Source organism: Lutra lutra, chromosome 9, assembly GCF_902655055.1.
Source record: "Lutra lutra chromosome 9, mLutLut1.2, whole genome shotgun sequence".
NCBI lineage: Eukaryota > Metazoa > Chordata > Mammalia > Carnivora > Mustelidae > Lutra > Lutra lutra.
The window spans coordinates 120,058,423-120,078,405 of NC_062286.1; the positions used below are offsets into that span (position 1 = coordinate 120,058,423).

A 19,983-nucleotide genomic window follows, 5' to 3' on the forward strand; every position below is an offset into this window, starting at 1 on the left:
AGGCCCAAAGTTCACAGTGATTTTCTCTAGGTGGTTGAGTTACAGATTTTTAAAAAAAAATTTTTGCTTCTCTATGTTTTCTAAACTTTCTATAATGCACATGTTTTGTTTCCATCATAAGAAAAAACGGATTTCCTTTTTTCTAAAGGCTCATATATTGGGGCCCCTAGGTGGCTCAGTTGGTTAAGCGTCTGACTTAGGTCATGATCCCAGGGTCCTAGGATTAAGCCCCACATGGGTCTCCCTGCTCAGTGGGGGCCTGGTTCTTCCCCTCCTGCTGCAGCTTCCCAGCTTGCGCTCTCTCTGTCAAATAAATAAATAAAATCTTTTTCAAAAGGCTTATTTACTTTAGAGAGAGATTGAGAGAGAGCACGTGCATGCCTGCACGAGTCGGGGTGGGAAAACAGGGAAAGGGGCAGAGGGAGAAAGAGACTCTTTTTTTTTTTTTTAAGGATTTTATTTATTCATTTTACAGACAGAGATCACAAGTAGGCAGAGAGGCAGGCAGAGAGAGAGAGGAGGAAGCAGGCTCCCTGCTGAGCAGAGAGCCCGACGTGGGGCTTGATCCCAGGACCCTGGGACCACGACCCGAGCAGAAGGCAGAGGCTTTAACCCACTGAGCCACCCAGGCGCCCCGAGAGAGAGACTCTTAAGTGGACTCCCCACTGAGCTTGGAGCCTGGGTGACACCAGGCTTGATCTCATGATACCGAGACCACAACCTAAGCAGAAACCAAGAGTCAGGTGCTCAACCGACTAAGCCACCCAAGCAGGCCAAAATGGATTTATTTTCTAAAAAACTAAATAGCTATTCTCTTTCAGATGGTTTTAGACCACACAGTACCCTAAAACCAAGGCTAGAGAACCCAAATTTCCAACAGAGGTTTCAAAGTGGCCCAGAAATCAAGAGGGTGTGATTGATGGTCCAAGGCTGGTATCTTGCAATGATTATGTTTCATAAAATGACAGGACTCATGGTCACTCCCATTAGTGTGGGGTTAACTGTTCACTGGGAATAACAGATAGCCTCTCAATGGTATTTCAGTAAAGGAGGGACTAGTCACTCCACTCAGCCTGAAGGGTTTGACCCTCTCCCAACTCAGCTACAGAAACAAACAGAAGGAAATGATCCCCTGGGATTTTTGCTGACCAAAGTAGTCTTTGCCCTTGAAACACCTGAGAGTCACCTTGGAAGAGGAGGGTTACAAATGTGACTACTTTATAGGAGACTGAGTGGAGAGAAAAGAACTTTGAGGATTCTACCCCTCAAACCACGGGAACTCAGCAGCCACCCACTGAGAACAATTCCTGGTTGAAGGAAAAGGGAAGGCTGGCAGGAAAAGGAGCAAAAGCTGGAAGTAAAAGACCAGGGACAGAATTCTATGGGGTGGGCTGTTTCGCCATGTTTATCAGTGCCAGGCATGATTCCCTGTATGCAGAGTCCCCGTAAACACACGTGAACGGGGGGCACGATCACACCCAGCCAAGCAGGCCCACCAGCGGAGGACCCCACATCCCTGTGGAGCTGCAGATGCCTAGAACCAGGACAGGTCAATTCTGAGCCAGGGAGATGGAAGTGGTGGGGAAGGTACTGTTCTGGAGTTTAACAGCTATGGTGGGTTCAGGGTTCCCTGATTTGGCCAAAAATCTGAATGATATTTTGTAGGAAACCCAGCTAAGGGAGGGAACTTTTCAATTTAGCATGACTTTCTGCAGAGACTGGGATGGGAGAGAGAAGAGGCCCTTTAGCAGAGGAGGGAGGCTAACGGTCCAACTCCATCCATTCTTACAAATGTACGGAAAACAAACACGTGACTTTCACCCCTCTCTCTCTCCCGGAGACACCAGGGAGCCAAAAAACCACAGCCACCTTAATTGCCTCAGATCAGTAATTATTGTCTGGAGCAGCTGACTATCTATAAGGCCCAAGAGAGAAGAAACGGCTCATGGCATCATAGAACGGACTTGGGAGTTTCAGAACACCTCCTCCCAAGGTCGGGAAGAAGCAGTCTTCCTTCTTTAGATGAAATCATTTGGAAGGAAAAACCTGTTCCTTCTGCCATTCTCTACTGTAAGTGGCATCAACGTTGCCCTGGCCCCCACACTCTCTCCAGCAGTCATCACAGCCTGCTGATGGACCTCTGGAACACCCACCGAGGCAGTCCCTGCTCTCATCACCTGTTGCTTCTTTCCTCAGTGCTCTCCCCGTCTCCTCTCATCTAGTTCTCCAGAGAAGTGCCAGAAGGATCCTTCTAAAACATAGATTACATTGTGACAAACCCCTCTTTAAATGCTTCTGATGCTTCCATTTCATCTAGTGGATTAAGTCCAAACTTTGGCCGCAAACAAGGCTTCGCTCTCTGGGTGTTAATTCTCCAGCTTCGCCTCTCACTGCTCTCCTACACTCATCCCATCCTCCAGCTACTCTGGCCCTTTCCCTAGCTTCTGAAAACACCATGCCCTTTCATTCCTGTGTCTGTTTCATTCTGTTCTCAGCCTATTCCTTCTGCCCAAGTTGTCCTTCCTTGCCCCTCTGAGGGAGACCCATCCTCCAGTGGCCAATTGAATTGTCACTTCCCCTATGAAGCCTAAGCAGAGAGGATAACAATAGTGATTATAGCTAATGGTGGTCACTTATAGGATAGGCCAGGCGCCTATCCTCTACATCCAGAACAATGCTGGACTTAAAAAAAAAAAAAAAAGCCCTCAGTAAATGTCACAAGCACCTTGTGAAAGCTCTATTTTTCTACCCATTTTTATTCTACCCATTTTACAGGTAAAGAAACCAAGGTACAAAAACAGAAGGTTAAATAATGTATCGTCTTAAGTAATGGAATCACTCATGATTCCAGTGCCCATTCTCTTACTTTATTCAATACCCTCATTCAATGCTGAGATTGTCTCATAATAATTTGCTAATGGTGCTCTCTCTCCCCATCTGTTTGTAACTTTCTCCAGGGCAATAAATCTCTCTTCACTCTAAACCTCCAGCACCTAGCACAGTGCCTGGCAAACCTGATGAATGAATATCATTCACTGATACATATGAATAAATCCCTTTGACAAATCCTGGCACGTTAAAGAAAACCAGTGTTTCTTTTTTACTGAGATATAACTGACATATAATATCGTATCAGTTTCAGGTGCACAGCATAATGATTTGATACCACCATCAGTCTAGTTGAAACCAAATTCTTGAGGAAGGAAAACTTAGCAAGTGTTAAAACACAGGTAATGGGGGCACTTGGGTGGCTCAGTGGGTTAAGGCCTCAGCCTTCGGCTCAGGTCATGATCCCAGGGTCCCGGGATCGAGCCCCGCTTCAGGCTCTCTGCTCAGCAGAGAGCCTATTTCCTCCCCTCTCTCTCTGCCTACCTGTCTGCCTACTTGTGATCTCTGTCTGTCAAATAAATAAGTAAAATCTTAAAAAAAAACAAAAACAAAAACAAAAAAAACAGGTAATGAAACATGGGCAAAACACAAAAGAAATCTGACTCTTGAACACAACTGAGCCTGCTGACTAGAAGCTGAGGACTTGTGGCAGGGGGCTGGGACCAGAGAAGGCTCTCTGTGGGGTAACCTACTGGAGGGCAGAGGCCTGCGGTCCAGCAGCAGAAATGCGGTTCTCCGACAGGCAGGAGCCTGGTTGTGGGATGCTGGGCCCAGTGTGGATGGTGTGTGTGCACAAAGTGAGGGGGCATATGGAGACGCACAAGATACTCAGACAGGGCTCATATTGTTTTGAAAAAAGCTAGAAGGGTCAGGATGAATGGATTAGGAAGGCAAAGGGATGATGATACGTGCTTGCAGCAAGGTCAAGAAAGACAAAGAAAAGTAAAAGGCAGGGCACCTGCCTGGCTCAGTTGGTAGAGCAAGCGACCCTTAATCTCAGGGTCGTGAGTTCAAGCCCCATGCTGGGCGTGAAGCCTACTTAAAGAAAAAAAAATAAAAGAGGGAGAAAAGTAAAAGGTGACTTCAAATATTTTAGATAAACTGTGCAATGTGCAAACCTGTCTGGAGTGCCTGCTCTATGCCAACCTGAGCTGGGTGCCAGGAAGACTGGTAACTGAGATAGCTTCAGCCTCAGGGAGCACCCAGTAACCAAGGGCAAAATACGGAGGGAGGTAAGGATGAAGCTAGCCCATCAGGGGAAGCTGACACCTAAGTTTTGAACAATGATAGACGAGGCCCAGCAGTCCTAGGGAACAGTGAGTGCATAGGGAAGAGGGGGGCTATAATTAGCTCGATGGGCAAAAACAGGGCAAGAGTAGGGAGGAATGACTGGGAAAGGGCACAAAAGAGACTCTTGTGGATGTTGGTAACATTCTGTTCCTTAATCTGAATGCTGATTACTCATCGTTTTGTGAAAATTCATGGAACTGAACACTAGCAATTTGTGTACTTTCTGTATATATCTTAGATACACTTCAAATGAAAAGCTGTCATCTACGATGTCTTAGCATGCAGACAGGTAGGTGTCAGGCAGGAGATTGCACAATCATCCCAAAGCATTGACCGGCAGGACCTAGACATGACGTGTCAAATAATGCCTAAAACTGCAGCTTTATCTCGACCAGAGCTAGGGGATCCCACTCATCTAACCAGGAGGAGCTACGCCAAGAGGACAGGGACTTTTACCAAAACAAGATAACCTACTATTTATCTGCTAGGATGACCCAGATACTTGGATACTAGGTTTTCTGGCCAAGCCCTAGTCTTCAGCCTTATGATGGGACTATTAAAGGAAATCAGTCACACATGTATGTGCCCTGGCTATACTAGGAATTTCATTATCTACTCATCTTTGAGTATGTTTTCCAAACCTCTGTTTGTATCAGGGTGGGGGCCAAAACAGGCCGTGGCAAGACCTGGAGTAACAATGCCTCCAGGGACTCCACCTTGAAGCCATATGGGCCGGGGGAGGTGGTGGAGGAGGGCAGAGGAGGAATGCAGCTGAGGTGAGGCTCTGGAGCCTCGTTCAAGATCAGGTCTACAAGTGGAATAAGCAGAGAGGGATCCCAGACAGTGACCTGTACTAGGACAGGCAGTGGGACAGACTGGAACGTGATGGGAAGGGCTGAGATCCCACAGGATACTCAGAAGAGGAAGTCGCACTAGAACCTGAGCAACAAGCAAGATCCCTGGGAAAGAGGAACTGATGCTGGGGGCGGGCCCAAGGACTACATTCCTGGCCAAGTGCTCTGTTAACAGGGCAGGCACTCTGGGAGTAAGTCCTTCTATATCAGTGATGATGATCATTTATTGAGCACATACTCTGTTCTGACATAGCTGTAAGCACTTTACATGTATTAAGTCCTTCCAATAACTCCATGAAGTGGGTACTATTACTACTCCCATTTTACAGAAAAGAAAAGTGAAGGACAGAAAGGTTGGTTTGCCCAGGGTCACAAAACTCATGAATACTAATAAGAGGATTTGAATCCAAACAGTCTCGTTCTAAATCCCACACTCTTTAACTACATCACTATGCTACCTTCTTGATCTCTATCCATAAAAATGACAATATGCAGAGCAACTGTTTCTTGAATGGGTTCTGCTAAGGAAGCATGCTAAGCAGTTTATATTTCTTGTTTATTCTTCCACTAAATCTATGAGGCAGACATTATCTCATACGGAAACTCCAGAGGCTTTGTGATTTGCCCAGGGCTACAGAGCTGGTAACTAGCAACTAGCAGGTTTTGAAGCTGGGGTAATCTGACCAAACCTCAGGCTGCTTTATCATAGGGTCCTCTGTGACTTTCCTCATGGGTGGGGCTTTCCCCGAGAGGAGTCCTACACGGAAGTGGTGGGCTCAGGCCAAAGGATGGGTTGTTCTGCCATTGCTCTGCCAGGGCTGAGCTCCAGAAAGAGACCCTCTCATTTTTATCTCCAAGTCCTCCCCAAAAGGCTCAGGGAGCCCCTATCAATCCTAGGGGATCTTTTAAAAAAAGAGGGCATTTTTAAGAGTAATAACCAGCATCACTATTCACTGAGCTCTTAGTACATCCCCTACACTATGCTGTGTTTTACACGCACCATCTCATTTGTTCTTCATCTGTGCTCTGCACAGTAGGGACTGTTTCAATCCCCATGTTATACCTAAGGAAACTAAGGACCAGAACAGTTAAGTGACTTGGTCAAGGTGATACAGCCCGGAAATGGAGGAGCTGGGATTAGCTACCAGATCTGTACCACATCAGAGTAGCCTGAGCTCTTAATCTTTGAAAAGCAAGTCCTGTCAGACAGACAGACAGACACACACACACACACACACACACACCCTCTTGGTGGAACAAGGAGAGTTGGAAGGGTCCTTAGGTGGCAAACCTCAAGAATTCCTAGTTCGGGACATCTCATTATTGACAAACACCAACAGTGAACAAGAAAGACTACCCATTAACATCTGTTTGTTTTCTTTTTTAAAGCCTAATGAAGATTATTTCACAGGGATGGAATATTTTAATTAGCCACTGAAAGGCAGACTACCCCTTGACCGAAAGCCCCAACCTTTGAAGTGAAACCCAAACTGCTCCACTAAAATAACATCAACCCTGACCTTAGACCTGTTTGCTGGCCAACTCCACAAAAAGGACATTACAATACAATGGCGTTGGCCTTGTCCTGGCCTGTAGCTCTTGATGTGTTCCAGGCAACCCTGGACTGCCACAAAGGAGGCCATGGGAGAGCAAGTAGGAGGGGACAGAGCCAATGAGGACACTCTGTTCTGTCGGACACTAGCTCCATGAAAATCTGGAGAGAGAGTTGCCAAGTTTACTTCCACTATCCCTAACTTCTTAAATCAAGTAAATTTGTTTTTAATTATGTGCTCATTGAACAAATTTTGGGAAAAGAAGATATGAAAAGGAAACAGAAACATGAGCTTACTCTACAGAAACAAGTATTATGCTTTAGGAATCTATTTTCTATCTATTTTTGTTGTTTTAACATAGTTGAGATTATATTTTATTTAAATATACAATCTTGTATTCTGCCTTAAAAAGTAAGTATCCTCACATAGTTTGCAATTAGTTTTTTTTTAAGATTTATTTATTTGAGAGAGAGTATGAGCCGGGGAGGGGCAGAGGGAGAAGGAGAGAGAGAATCCTCAAGCAGATTCCCTGCTGAGGGTGGAGCCTGACCCAGGGCACAATCCCAGGACCCTGAGATTGTGACCTGAGTCCAAATCAAGAGCCAGCTGCTTAACCAACTGAGCCACGTGGGCACCCCTACAATTATTTTTAATCATACAGGCAAACCGTGCTTTATGTAGCCATTCCTCTATTTTGAGATTTGTTTTTTTCAGGGAGAGAGAGAGAGAAAGAGTAAGAGAGAGAGTACTCTCACTCACATGTAGGCATATGCAAGTGGGGGGCAGGGGCAGAGGGGCCTCTCTCTGTTTTGAAGTATTTTCTAGTCATAAATAATCCTGCAGTTAATGGCTTTGTATCATAAAGTTTTGTCTATATTTCTGCACTGCTTTTGGATAAGTTCTCAAAAGTAGAATCAATAAATCAAAAGTACAAACATTTTAAGACTAATGCCAAACTGTTTCCCAAGAGGCCTGTACTAATTTCTAAGTCAACTCCCCATGTAGGAGAATGCCTATTTGACAGCACCTTTGTCAGCACTGAGAATTATCTTCTAAAATCTTTGCCAAATTGAAGGGGAAAAAAATAAGATAAGCCACTCCTGTGTTATTCTAATTTGCTTTTATTGATTATCTATGGAGATGAATATGTTCCCATATTTTTTAGTCATTTATATCCCTTCTGTGTGAATTCTCCCAATTGTTTCTTTTTAAAAAATGTTTTAAAGGGGCACCTGGGTGGCTCAGTGGGTTAAAGCCTCTGCCTTCAGCTCAGGTCATGATCCCAGGATCCTGGGATTGAGCCCCGCATAGAGCCCTGCAACGGGGGTGGGGTGTCTCTGCTCAGCAGGGAGCCTGCTTCCTCCTCTCTCTCTGCCTACTTGTGATCTCTGTCTGTCAAACAAATAACTAAAATCTTTAAAAAAGATTTTTTTTAAAGATTTTATTTAAAAAAAACTTTTTTTAAAGATTTTATTTATTTGAGAAAGAGAGAGAACAGAGTAGTGTGGGGGTAGTGGGGAGAGGGAGAAGCAGATTCCCACTGAGCAGGGAGCCTGACGCAGGGCTGGATCCCAGGACCCTGAGCTCATGACCTGAGCTGAAGACAGACGCTTAACTGATTGAGCCACCCAGGGGTCCCCCAACTGTTTTTTTTTTTTTTAAAGATTTTATTTATTTATTTGACAGACAGAGATCACAAGTAGGCAGAGAGGCAGGCAGAGAGAGAGGTAGAAGCAGGCTCCCTGCTGAGCAGAGAGCCTGATGCGGGGCTCAATCCCAGGACCCTGGGATCATGACATGAGCCGAAGGCAGAGGCTTTAACCCCTTGAGCCACCCAGGCCCCCCCCAACTGTTTTTCTTCCTTAAATAAAGAGTGAATTATTCCTTTATAAATGTTATTAAAATTTAATTATGTGGTACAAATATTAGATATAGAAAAATGACTCGCAGATTTAAGTGAACCAACTTTATTGTATATTCTGTTGGTAGAGATTATTAATACACTCAAAGAGAGTGGTTCAGAGACCCAACTAAAATAGAATTCTTCAAATATTTTGACATATTTTAACAGATTATTATTTGTGATGGTCTCTGTTTATAGCTGCCAACAATGGAAAATAACTTAAATGTCCAACAAAAGGGAAGGTCTGGGACGCCACAACAAATATACCAAGGAATGGAAGTGGAGCTGGGGCTGGGTGATAAAAGACTTTTACTTCTCATTTTACACGTTTGAATTTCTTTTATTCTACCAAGTACTTCAACTACTTATATGAACTGCTCCTAAAAGTTAAAAAAAAAAAAAAAAAAAGAACTTAAATTTAGATTTAAAGAAACTGACATGTGACCAATGTCACACAATTCACATGAAATAAGTGATAAAAGTAAAACAAAATGGGAGTGCCTGGGTGGCTCAGTTGGTTAAGCGTCTGCCTTCAGATCGGGTTATGATCCTAGCTAGGGTCTTGGGATCGAGCCCCACATTGGGCTCCCTGCTCAGGGCTCGATCCCAGGGCCTTGGGATCATGACCTGAGCCAAAGGCAGATGCTTAACCAACTAAGCCACCCAAGTGCCCTTAAATATTCTTGTAGAAAAGTAAAATAAAATTGTGTGTATAACATTACAAAAATGTCTATGCATTCATCTAACAGAGATCTGGATCAATATAATAAAAAGGTTTTGTTCTGTGGAACCAAAAACAATGTGGCCACAAAAGGGATACACAGTTTTTTTTTTTTTACATGTTTCCCCCCAAAACAAAACCTTTCCATTGATCTAAAGAAACATAAAAAAGACATTTTTGTAAATGGCATATTTCACATTCTTGTGTGAGACTCCTATTGCATGCACCTTCAGAGCCCATGTCTTCTGTCTTTGCACTTGGCTTATTTATTTATAAAGTTTATTTATTTAAAACACTTATTTATTTATTTTATTTATTTATTTATTTATTTTAGAAATTTCTACACCCAACATGGGGTTCAAACATGACCCAGAGATTGAGAGTTGCATGTTCCAGGCTTCCTTGCACTTCGCCATTTTTTTTTTAAAGATTTATTTATTTATTTGAGAGAGAGTGTGCACACCTATGCACGCATGTGTGCACGTGGGGGGACGGGCAGAGGGAAAGAATCTTCAAGCTCACTCCTTGCTGAGCATGGAGCCCAACATGGGGCTCGATCCCAGGACCTAGATACCATGACCTGAGCCGAAGTCAAATGTTGGACTCTTAACCAACTGAGACACCCATGTGCCCCTGCCCTTGGCTATTTTCAAAGTGGCATTTCCAAAGGCTGGTGCTCAATCCCTTCTGCCAGGCTGCAGCATAGAGTCCTTATTTTAATGAAGGCCAGCCACCTTGATGAATGAATGAGTCTACCAGAGCCTGACACTCTGGAAATAGGGACCGAGAGAGGCAGTATTCATAGACAGCAAAGAGTCCTCATTATCTCGAAGTTGTTTCTAACAAGATGACCACAATTTCCAGAACAAGAAAATTCAGGTTATGCAGTATCTAGTCACGGGTAATAAGTTAAATTAAACAGCCTACAGGAAGACCACCCATAACCACTGCAAGAGAAACAATGTGTTAGGAAGACCTTGTTGGGAATGAAGTCATTCCCATGCCGCCTTAGAAAGGAAAATGTAAAAATGTAAAAAATGTAAACTCTAAGTAAAAGGTCCTATGTATAACTTTTGATTTTCTATTTCCAGAGTGTGCAAATTATTCAGCAACAGGGTAGCAAAATAAAGACTCTCATATACACTTGTTATGGGAGCATAAATTGGTAAAAGTCTTGAGCCAATTTAGCAACAAATTTCAGAAATCCTGAAGAAGGTACATACCCAGTGATACAATAATTCTACTGCTAGGATTTCACTGTAAGAAAATAACTATATTTCTATAAGAAATAATCTGTATTTCTGTAAGAAAATAATTTCCACATGGGTGTGGAAATTACTATATTAACAGAAAATTGTTGTATTATTTAAATAGCTGAAAACTGAAAAACTAGCTAAGTATTTAACAGTAGAATTTGGTTAAAGAATTTCTAAACATTTCATCCATATAATGAATAGTATGCAGGTATTAAACATGGCTAGATGTTTACTAATATATGTGTAGATTATATTGTTGACCCCAATTCTCCACCCTCCCGGCTCTTTGTCACATGACTTTGCGTTTCCCATGGTGGACAGGATGGAAGTCTCCACCACAAGCTCTGCCATGTGCTGTTTTGATCCATGGGTGGATGTGTGATGCAACCAGAAACTTAAAAAGCGCATGCCTGGTAAGTCTTGTTCATCGTTGTGCCTCAGTTATCACTATGAGAAGACCATGCCTAGTTTAGTCCCCTGGTCCAGGAGGATGACAGGCATGTGGAGAAGAGCCCAGCCTAGATGAGCCAACTATAGCCAGCCACTGATGGATGAATGAGCTCCAGTGAAACCAAGAAACTGCCTAGACAAGTCTAACCGAGATCAGCTGATGCCTAGCGGACTTACAGATATATGAATCAAGTAAAGACTTATTATTGTTTTAAGCCACTGCGTCTTAGAGTAGTTTGTTAAATAACATTCTTGTGGCAACGGCTGATTAATAACAGTATTTAAAAGTCTTAAAGAAAAATGAGGGAAAAAAATCTGGAAATCCATACCCCAAATGCCAACAGATTTCCTGTTAAAGCTAGCAGATTTATCACAGGCATACCCTCTCTCCCTCCAAAAACCTCACTAACATGACAATAAAGGAATAAAACTTGTCTTAAACAACAAAGCAGAGGAGATTATAGCAAAATAAGGTTTAATGCAATAGTGGAAACATAAAGCAGGTAGAAGAGGGATAAATGACTGAGCAAAATGGAAGAAATTATAGTTTAATGGCCTGCAGAGAGGAGTAGCATTAAAAATCAGGCCAACTCACCCCCTAGAGTTTGTAAGAAATTCAGCATCTTGAAGGTATCAGGTACTATGGAAAGTGGGGGTACAGCGATGAAAATCAATCTCAAAGTTTATATACAGACCAATCAGAACCCCAAGTCATATCTCATCTATGTGCAGCCAGGGGACAATCCCTACATACCTCAACTTTCCATCTACTACTTCACCCCCCGACACTACAGCTCTGGAGAACACCCACTAAAGAGGCACAGATCTAGAAGATACTAAGCACAGTAATGGGCTAAGGTGAAGTGTAATGAGATTACATAAACTCTATTGTAATCAGCCACATCCCCCCATTCCTGCTCTCTCAACTCTAGCAATTGGTCACATGAGCCCCCTACCCCGCCAAAACTCCATCTTGGTTATCCTTAGGCAAGATGCTGGAGGATTCCTCTTTGGAAAAACTAAATCAGGGGCGCCTGGGTGGCTCAGTGGGTTAAGCTGCTGCCTTCAGCTCAGGTCATGATCTCGGAGTCCTGGGATCGAGTCCCGCATCGGGCTCTCTGCTCAGCAGGGAGCCTGCTTCCTCCTGTCTCTCTGCCTGCCTCTCTGCCTGCTTGTGATCTCTCTCTGTCAAATAAATAAATAAAATCTTTAAAAAAAAAAAACTAAATCATTTCAGAGAAAAAGAAAACCTATAAATGATGACAATTAGGGTTACCTCCAAGAAAAAAGGCCAGCCCACTGCCTGATCTCCTTATAGTGAGACTGATTCTGCTCATTCACAGCATCTCAAATCAACACGTTAGTGCCAGTTTTAAATAAAAGACAGACAGCCAAGGGTCATTATAAATAAGAGAAAACCCGGGCGCCTGGGTGGCTCAGTGGGTTAAAGCCCCTGCCTTCGGCTCAGGCCATGATCCCAGGGTCCTGGGATCAAGCCCCACATCGGGCTCTCTGCTCAGCGGGGAGCCTGCTTCCCCCTCTCTCTCTACCTGCCTCTCTGCCTACTTGTGATCTCTGTCTGTCAAATAGATAAATAAATCTTTAAAAAAAAAAAAGAGGATATTGTGGTGATAAGATAATAATAGGATGTTTCAAAGAAACAACTGGAGATGAAGAAAGAACTTCAAAATAAAATTAAAAAATCAAGGGTGCAGGGCTGGTTCAGTCCATAGCACATACGACTCTTGATTGTGGGGTCATGAGTTCGAGCTCCACATTGGATGTAGAATTTACTTAAAAAATAAATGTAAAAATATAAAAACAGATTAAAATATATATACATATAAAATTTTAGAACTTTTAAAATTCAGTAGAAGAGTTGGAAGATAAAAACATAGTAGTGTCCCACCAAAAGGAAGAGGAAGTCAGCAAAAGATAAAGTCCACTGAAAATAAAATATGCAAATTAGATGAGTCAAGAAAGGCCAATATCCAACAGATGTCCCAAACAAGAGGACAGAGAAGACAAGAGAGGACAGAATTGAAAAGTAGTAAAACAATACCTTCCAGAACTAAAGGACACTGGTGTCTAAACTGAAAGGGCCTATCAGGGGCCCAGGATAATAAATGGAAAAAGACCCATGTCAAGACATGGCATCATAAAATTTCAAAACACTGAGGATAAAAAGAAGATTCTAAATCTTTCAGAAAACATTAGATTACACATAATGGCATCAAACTGCTTAAATAGCAACCAGGATACTAGAAGACAGTGAAATGATGCCTTCAAAATTCTGAAGGAAAAGTTTTCCAGTCTAGAATTCTATCCCTTGCCCCAACTATTAATTTGGTGCTAAACTAGAATAAAGACATTTTTCAGACAGAGAATAACTGAAAATAGGACCACCTGGCTCCCCATGCTAGCCACCGATATTTGGAGTTCTTAACAACATGGCAGACATTGACAACAAAGAACAGTCTGAACTTGATCAAGATTTGGATGATGTTGAAGAAGTAGAAGAAATTGGTGAAGAAACAAAAATCAAAGCATGTCACCTGACTGTTCAGATGATGCAAAATCCTCAGATTCTTGCAGCCCTTCAGGAAAGACTTGATGGGGGCGGGGGGTGGGGGTGCCTGGGTGGCTCAGTGGGTTAAAGCCCCTGCCTTCGGCTCAGGTCATGATTGGTCATGATCCCAGGGTCCTGGGATTGAGCCCCGCATCGGGCTCTCTGCTAAGTAAGGAGCCTGCTTCCCTTCTCTCTCTGCCTGCCTCTCTGCCTACTTGTGATCTCTGTCTGTCAAATAGATAAATAAAATCTTAAAAAAAAAAAGAAAGAAAGAAAGACTTGATGCTCTGGTAGAAACACCAACAGGATACATTGAAATTTTGCCTAGGGTATCTAAAAGACGAATGAAAGCTCTCAAAAATCTTCAAATTAAATGTGCACAGGTAGAAGCCAAATTATATGAGGAAGTTCATGATCTTGAAAGAAAGTATGCTGTTCTCTCTCAGCCTCTATTTGATAAGTGATCTGAGAGAATTAATGCAATTTTGGAACCTACGGAAGAAGAATGTGAATGGAAACCAGATGAGGAGGATGAAATTTCGGAGGAGCTGAAAGAAAAAGCCAAGATTAAAGATGAGAAAAAGGATGAAGAAAAAGAAGACCCCAAGGGAATTTCTGGATTCTGGTTAACTGTGTTTAAGAACATTGACTTGCTCAGTGATATGGTTCAGGAACATGATGAACCTATTTTGAAGCAGCTGAAAGATATTAAAGTGAAGTTCTCAGATGCTGGCCAGCCCATGAGTTTTGTCTTAGAATTTCACTTTGAACCCAGTGAATATTTCACAAATGCAGTGCTGACAAAGACATATAGGATGGGGTCAGAACCAGATGATTCTGATCCCTTTTCTTTTGATGGACCAGAAATTAAGGGTTGTACAGGGTGTCAGATAGATTGGAAAAAAGGAACGAATGTCACTGTGAAAACCATGAAGGAGAAGCAGAAACACGAGGGATTTGTGACGGTTCGTACTGTATCCAAAACAGTTTCCAATGACTTTTTCTTTAATTTTTTTGCCCCTCCTGAAGTTCCTGAGAGCGGAGATCTGGATGATAACGCTGAAGCTATCCTTGCTGCAGACTTTGAAATTGGTCACTTTTTACGTGAGCGTATAATCCCAAGAGTAGTGTTTTACTTTACTGGAGAAGCTACTGAAGATGATGATTATGATAAAGAAGGTAAAGAAGCAGATGAGGAAGGGGAAGAAGAAGGAGATGAGGAAAACAATCCAGACTATGACTCAAAAAAGGACCAAAACCCAGCAGAGTGCAAGTAGCAGTGAAGCAGGATGTATGTGGCCTTGAGGATAACCTGCACTGTAAGAGCCTAAACACAACTATGATTTACTTACAGCCTTATGTTTTTGTATTTTCTCGGTAGACTCAGTAATTTTTTTTAAAGGAAAGGAACTGATCATTTTAAAGACCAATTTGTTCTACTTAGCATTTTAACTCTAGTTTTTCTTCCAGATCTGTTGATTTCACAAATTCTTTCATGCATGTTCATTTATTACTACGTGGTTTGGTTCTTCTGGAGTAATTTTTATCCTGTAATGAATATTTTAGATTACAGCTATGAAAGTGAACAGAACTGTTAAAAGAAACTTTTTCTTTTTTTTGCTTTGCTCATTTTTTTCCTGAAGAACCAAAGTATTTTTTTTCAACTGGGTTTACACTTGCTTGCACTAGCTGTGCTTTTCATTACTTTGTTTTAGAACTGCAGTGACTAAGACAATTCCTCACTTAAAAAACAGAAACAAAACTTGTTGAGACAAATATATGGTTAAGAATTTCCAGTAAGACCACAACTGATAACTTGGATTACTAATGGTTTTTTATTTTAGGTGACATAGTTAGAAACCTAGTAAGGAAACCATAGTAAAGAAACCTAACTCATAGTGTGGTTATTGGTTACTGTAGGGAGGTGAATAAAACCTGTTTTCAGAAAAAAAAAAAAGAATAACTCAAAGTATGTATCTCATACACCACCCTCCCTTTTTTAAAAAGATTTTTATTTTTAAGTCATCTCTACACCCAACATGGGGGACAAACTTACAACCCCAGGATCAAGAGTTGCAAGCTCTGCTGAGGGAGCCAGCCAGGTGCTCCTCATACACTGTTTTATTGGAAACTACTAGAGGAAATACCTTAGCAAAACAGAGAAAAAAATCAAAGGAGAGAAGGAATCCAGGAAAGAAAGGAAATGACACAAAAGAATTATAAAGGGAAATCCCAGTATGACAGCTTTGCACCAGGCCCAGAAAACAACCAGGGTAGACTGGGGCACGATGGTGGATGTGTGAGAGGTCTTCAGAAAAATAATGGAACTGAAAGACTCTTTGATGTATTTAAACATTTTTTTTTAAAAACTGTTCGGCACTAGGGGCGCCTGGGTGGCTCAGTGGGTTGGGCCTCTGCCTTAGCTCAGGTCATGATCCCAGGGTCCTAGGATCGAGCTCCAAGTTGGGCTCTCTGCTCCCTCTCTCTCTGCCTGCCTCTCTGCCTGCTTGTGATCTCTCTCTCTCTGTCAAATAAATAAATTTTAAAAATATATTAAAAAAAAAAACTGTTCGGCAATTGATAGTCTACCAGAACAACTGTGGGGGGGAAAGGGGATTGTTACAAAAAGACTAAGAAAAAACAAAACAAAACAAAATTATTTAAAAAAGCAAAAAAAAAAAAAAAAAAAGATTAATTATTAACCCCAGGAAAAAGAAAAGGTTATACAAGAAAGAGAAAGTAATCATAGTTATTACTTTGCCCAACAATGAACAATACATACAGTATCATAAACTATAGGTACTGACTACTGATTAATCAAACCTGTGATATAACTACTCTAAGAAAATTAGGCGAAGGGGAAATGATAATAAAAAAGAGATGAATCTTTATCTCCCATTAGGGGAGTGCAATAAATAATGTCTAATATTTATAATTCAGGAAACAGCAATATGAGCTCTTACTTAGAAATATCAAAGTACCTGTACCCCTGGGGCTAATAATACATTGTATGTTAATAAAAAATTTTAAAGTTATTTAAAAAAAAAAAAAAGAAACATCAAAGTAGGAGAACCTGGGTGGCTCAGTTGGTTAAGTGTCTGCCTTTGGCGCAGGTCATGATCCCAGGGTCCAGGGATCGAGCCCCACATCAGGCTCCCTGCTCAGTGGGAAGCCTGCTTCTCCCTCTCCTTCTTCCCCTCCCCTCTGCTTGTGCTTTCTCTCACTATCTCTCTCTCTCTCAAATAAATAAATAAAATCTTAAAAAAATATATACAGAAGTAGGGTGCTTGGGTGGCTCAGCGGGTTAAAGCCCCTGCCTTCGGCTCAGGTCATGATCCCAGGGTCCTGGGATCGAGCCCCGCATTGGGCTCTCTGCTCAGCAGGAAGCCTGCTTCTTCTCTCTCTGCCTACTTGTGATCTCTGTCTGTCAAATAAATAAATAAAATATTTTTTTAAAAAAAAAAAATATATATATATAGAAGTAAATACCAGCAAACACCAGAAGTAGTTCTTTCGGGTTGAACTAGGAATGGGAAGAGAGTCAGAGGGCTGCTATTCTCATAACCCTTTTCCCAGATTTTCTGTTTGTTTGTTTAACTTTTTTTTTTTTTTTTAAATAATCTCTATACCAACTCGGGGCTTGAACTCCCAACCCCAAGATCAAGTGTCTCATGCTCTTCTGACTGCCAGCAGGCATCCCATTGTTTATTTTTTCCATCTGTGTTAACAATAACTCTCTGAGTAGTAGAATTTCAGCATCTTTTAATTAAGTTTTTTCTCTGAGCTTATCTAAATTTCCTATAACAATCTCGTATTACTTGTATAATTAAAAAAAAATTCTTATACAGTGGATTGTTTAAAAAAAAAAAAAATCCACAGCAGTAATATTACAAAACCCTACACAAACCAGGGACTGAGATTTGTGCTTTCCTTTGAGGCCTTACCTTTTATCGTGGTCAAAATGAAGAAAGCAATGAGGGTGTTGTTGATAGCACAGGTAGACTTGGCAACACAAGACAAGACCGTGTAAGGATTTAAGAGGTAGCTGGGGAAAAACATACAATGTTAGTATTAGTAATCTCAGTCAGAGCACCAGGGAGTCCTGGCCACCACAGGCCAGGATTCAAGAGATTTACTAAAACTGAACTCAAGGGAAGGCAACTTCTTAGAAATGAGTTAAGTAAAAGAGAATAAAATGGGCTTGGGACCAATGAGTATAAGACGTTGAACATCCACTGCCTATTCTGTGCTACGTGGAAGATCATCATAGAGATCCAGTAAGCTAGCAACTCCATTATTCCTCCAATGGAGAACCTGAGACTCAGTGGTTAAGAAACTTGCTCAAGGTTTTACAAGTTAATCAATACATTCAAAATCAGGACTTTCTGGCTCGAAAGCTTATGTTCTTTTTATTACTTCAGATCTCATAAATGATAAAATTTTAGCAATTCCCACAGAGTCATATATTTTTAGGAATGGCTACAGTTGTCTTTGAAAACCAGGGAAGTAATTTTTCCTCAATCAGGCTCCTAAGCTCTGATGCAGGCTATCCCTCCCCCTTTCCACCAAGAGGTCAGAGCAGCTTGGGGTTATCCCTCTTGGTGGTCAAGCTGTATCCACCAAGTCAGGCCCCAAGGACAGGGTAAGTATCTGCTGAATTCAATAAGCTGGTTGCCACAAAACTTCAAGACAGGACACCTTGAACTTCCCCTGGGAAGGAATTAAGCTGAAAAACCTAGTCTCTGCTGGAAATGGAAAGGAATGGACTGAGAAATGAATTTAAAATGCTGATTAGGGAAATTTTATATAGTCATAATGAATGATTATTTTATTTTTTCTATCCTGCTTCCACAAAAGATTAGAGGAAGCTCAAATGAGAACAGATAATAAAACCTAATAGCAAAATAAAAATAGAAATAAAAAAGCAAGACCAGGAAAAACGTAGACAGAAAAAAAATAAGGGCCAAGGGAAAAAAAGACCAAATGGGTCTTCTACAGCACTGTGATAATCAGCTTCAAATCTGGCTCTGAGTTTCCTGGCAGACAGAGTGAAAAGGGAGACCAGTTACATAATTCTGATTGTTAGATAGGAAGAAACATACCAGCGTCTCAGGGACAGATTATAATTATTATTCACCAATAAAGACCTTAAATCCAATACCTCCCAGGGCTGTAAGATTAGCAGTTCTAAAGCCAAAGGCCCAAAATTGTTGGTGTTTTTTTTCAACAACCACAGATAGGCCTGTTACACAACCTTTAAAGAAATGGCTGCTACTATTATAAAAGAATCCCCAAGAGATATATGAATCCATAAGGGACTCATAATGTTGCTAAACCTCTGGTTCTATTAGGCAGTTCCTGCTAATATTTCTGAAATACATAGATATGCAAGTTGTTTGGTAGGAGAGGAGGAAAAAGTTCATTTCTAAACAGCAGGTGGATGTTCGAGAAGCAGCTGCTTGGCCACCTGTATGGAATACTGAACAGGAGATTCAACACAAAGCAGAGGGTTGAATAAACTGTCCTCACAAGGCCCCTTCTAATTCTGAAGTTCCAAGGTCAGGTTTTTCCATGAAGAAACCTGTCCGTCTTGTTTACAGTGTATCCCTCAAAGCCAGTATATTATTAATATTCAGTGACTATTAGTTTGACTGAATAATCATTTGCCTATCTCCAGAATATAAACGGGAATAACCTGACAGAATTAAATTTACTGGCAGCCCAGAGCACTTTCAGAGAAATCTCTTACAGAGCTTCGGTAAGTTCCACTCTCCCACACTGGTCTCCCATCTGGGATGGGTCTGTTTGGCTCTAGTTTTCTAAACTACAAATGTGGGACTTATAGTGTACATGAACTACTCAACCTGCTCAAAATAATGGCCATGTAAAGATCAGAATTTTATTCAATCTAAATATACAATTAAATAACTTTTTTTTTTTTTTTTGGAAACACTGGTTACAAGTAGGCTGGAGCCCAGATCAGCATAGAGTGAAAAAGCATTTGTGAAGGGTTGATTGTGCATGTCCCTGTGTGAGGCTTTGTCCCAACAGAAACAGAATGGCTCTGTCTCCTTTGCTGGCCAGGACCCCAGTTGTGCAACAGAACCACAGCAAGTACTTGATGACTAAGACTGCAAATCTCCAAAAATACAACAAACAACATGAGAAAGTCTCATCAGATTTTCCCTGCGTTCATTGGCACTGAGCCCTGTTTTGTCAAAGAATACTTACAACAGGGCCACTTTCAGAGGGATGTAACGCATTTCCATCGGGGTTCGGATGAGTTCGGCCACATCTGGGGCATACTGGTCTAGTTCAAGGAGGAGTTTCTGCTTTTTAAACTGGCAAAAAGAAATGGCAAAACATATTACTTCCCATTGCTTTTAGAATGAAGACAGCAGTCCTTCTGTGGCCCACATGGCCCTACCTGTCCAGGCTTACCTCACACCCACCTGTCCCCTCAGCTCTCACTCTCTGGGTTCCAGCACCATGAACATG

At 41.7% G+C, this 19,983-nt stretch overlaps 2 protein-coding genes across 2 annotated transcripts in view; one reads left to right on the forward strand and one right to left on the reverse strand.

The window, feature by feature from the left end:
- PIGU (phosphatidylinositol glycan anchor biosynthesis class U) overlaps positions 1-19,983 on the reverse strand; it is an 89,580-nt gene that overhangs the window by 40,638 nt on the left and 28,959 nt on the right. The window contains exons 5-6 of the mRNA XM_047745975.1: positions 19,717-19,826; positions 17,430-17,530 (exon numbers count right to left, since the gene is read on the reverse strand). Coding sequence (XP_047601931.1) covers positions 17,430-17,530; positions 19,717-19,826 — 211 coding nt within the window. The remainder of the gene's footprint in view (positions 1-17,429; positions 17,531-19,716; positions 19,827-19,983) is intronic.
- LOC125109211 (nucleosome assembly protein 1-like 1) lies at positions 13,819-15,140 on the forward strand. The gene has a single exon (XM_047745977.1). It carries the CDS (start codon positions 14,148-14,150, stop codon positions 14,760-14,762), a length of 615 nt encoding a protein of 204 aa, XP_047601933.1. The 5' UTR covers positions 13,819-14,147; the 3' UTR covers positions 14,763-15,140.

Coding starts and splice junctions, on each gene's coding strand:
- LOC125109211 (XM_047745977.1), top strand. CDS start 14,148: ATGGTTCAGGAACATGATGAACCTATTTTGAAGCAGCTGAAAGATATT.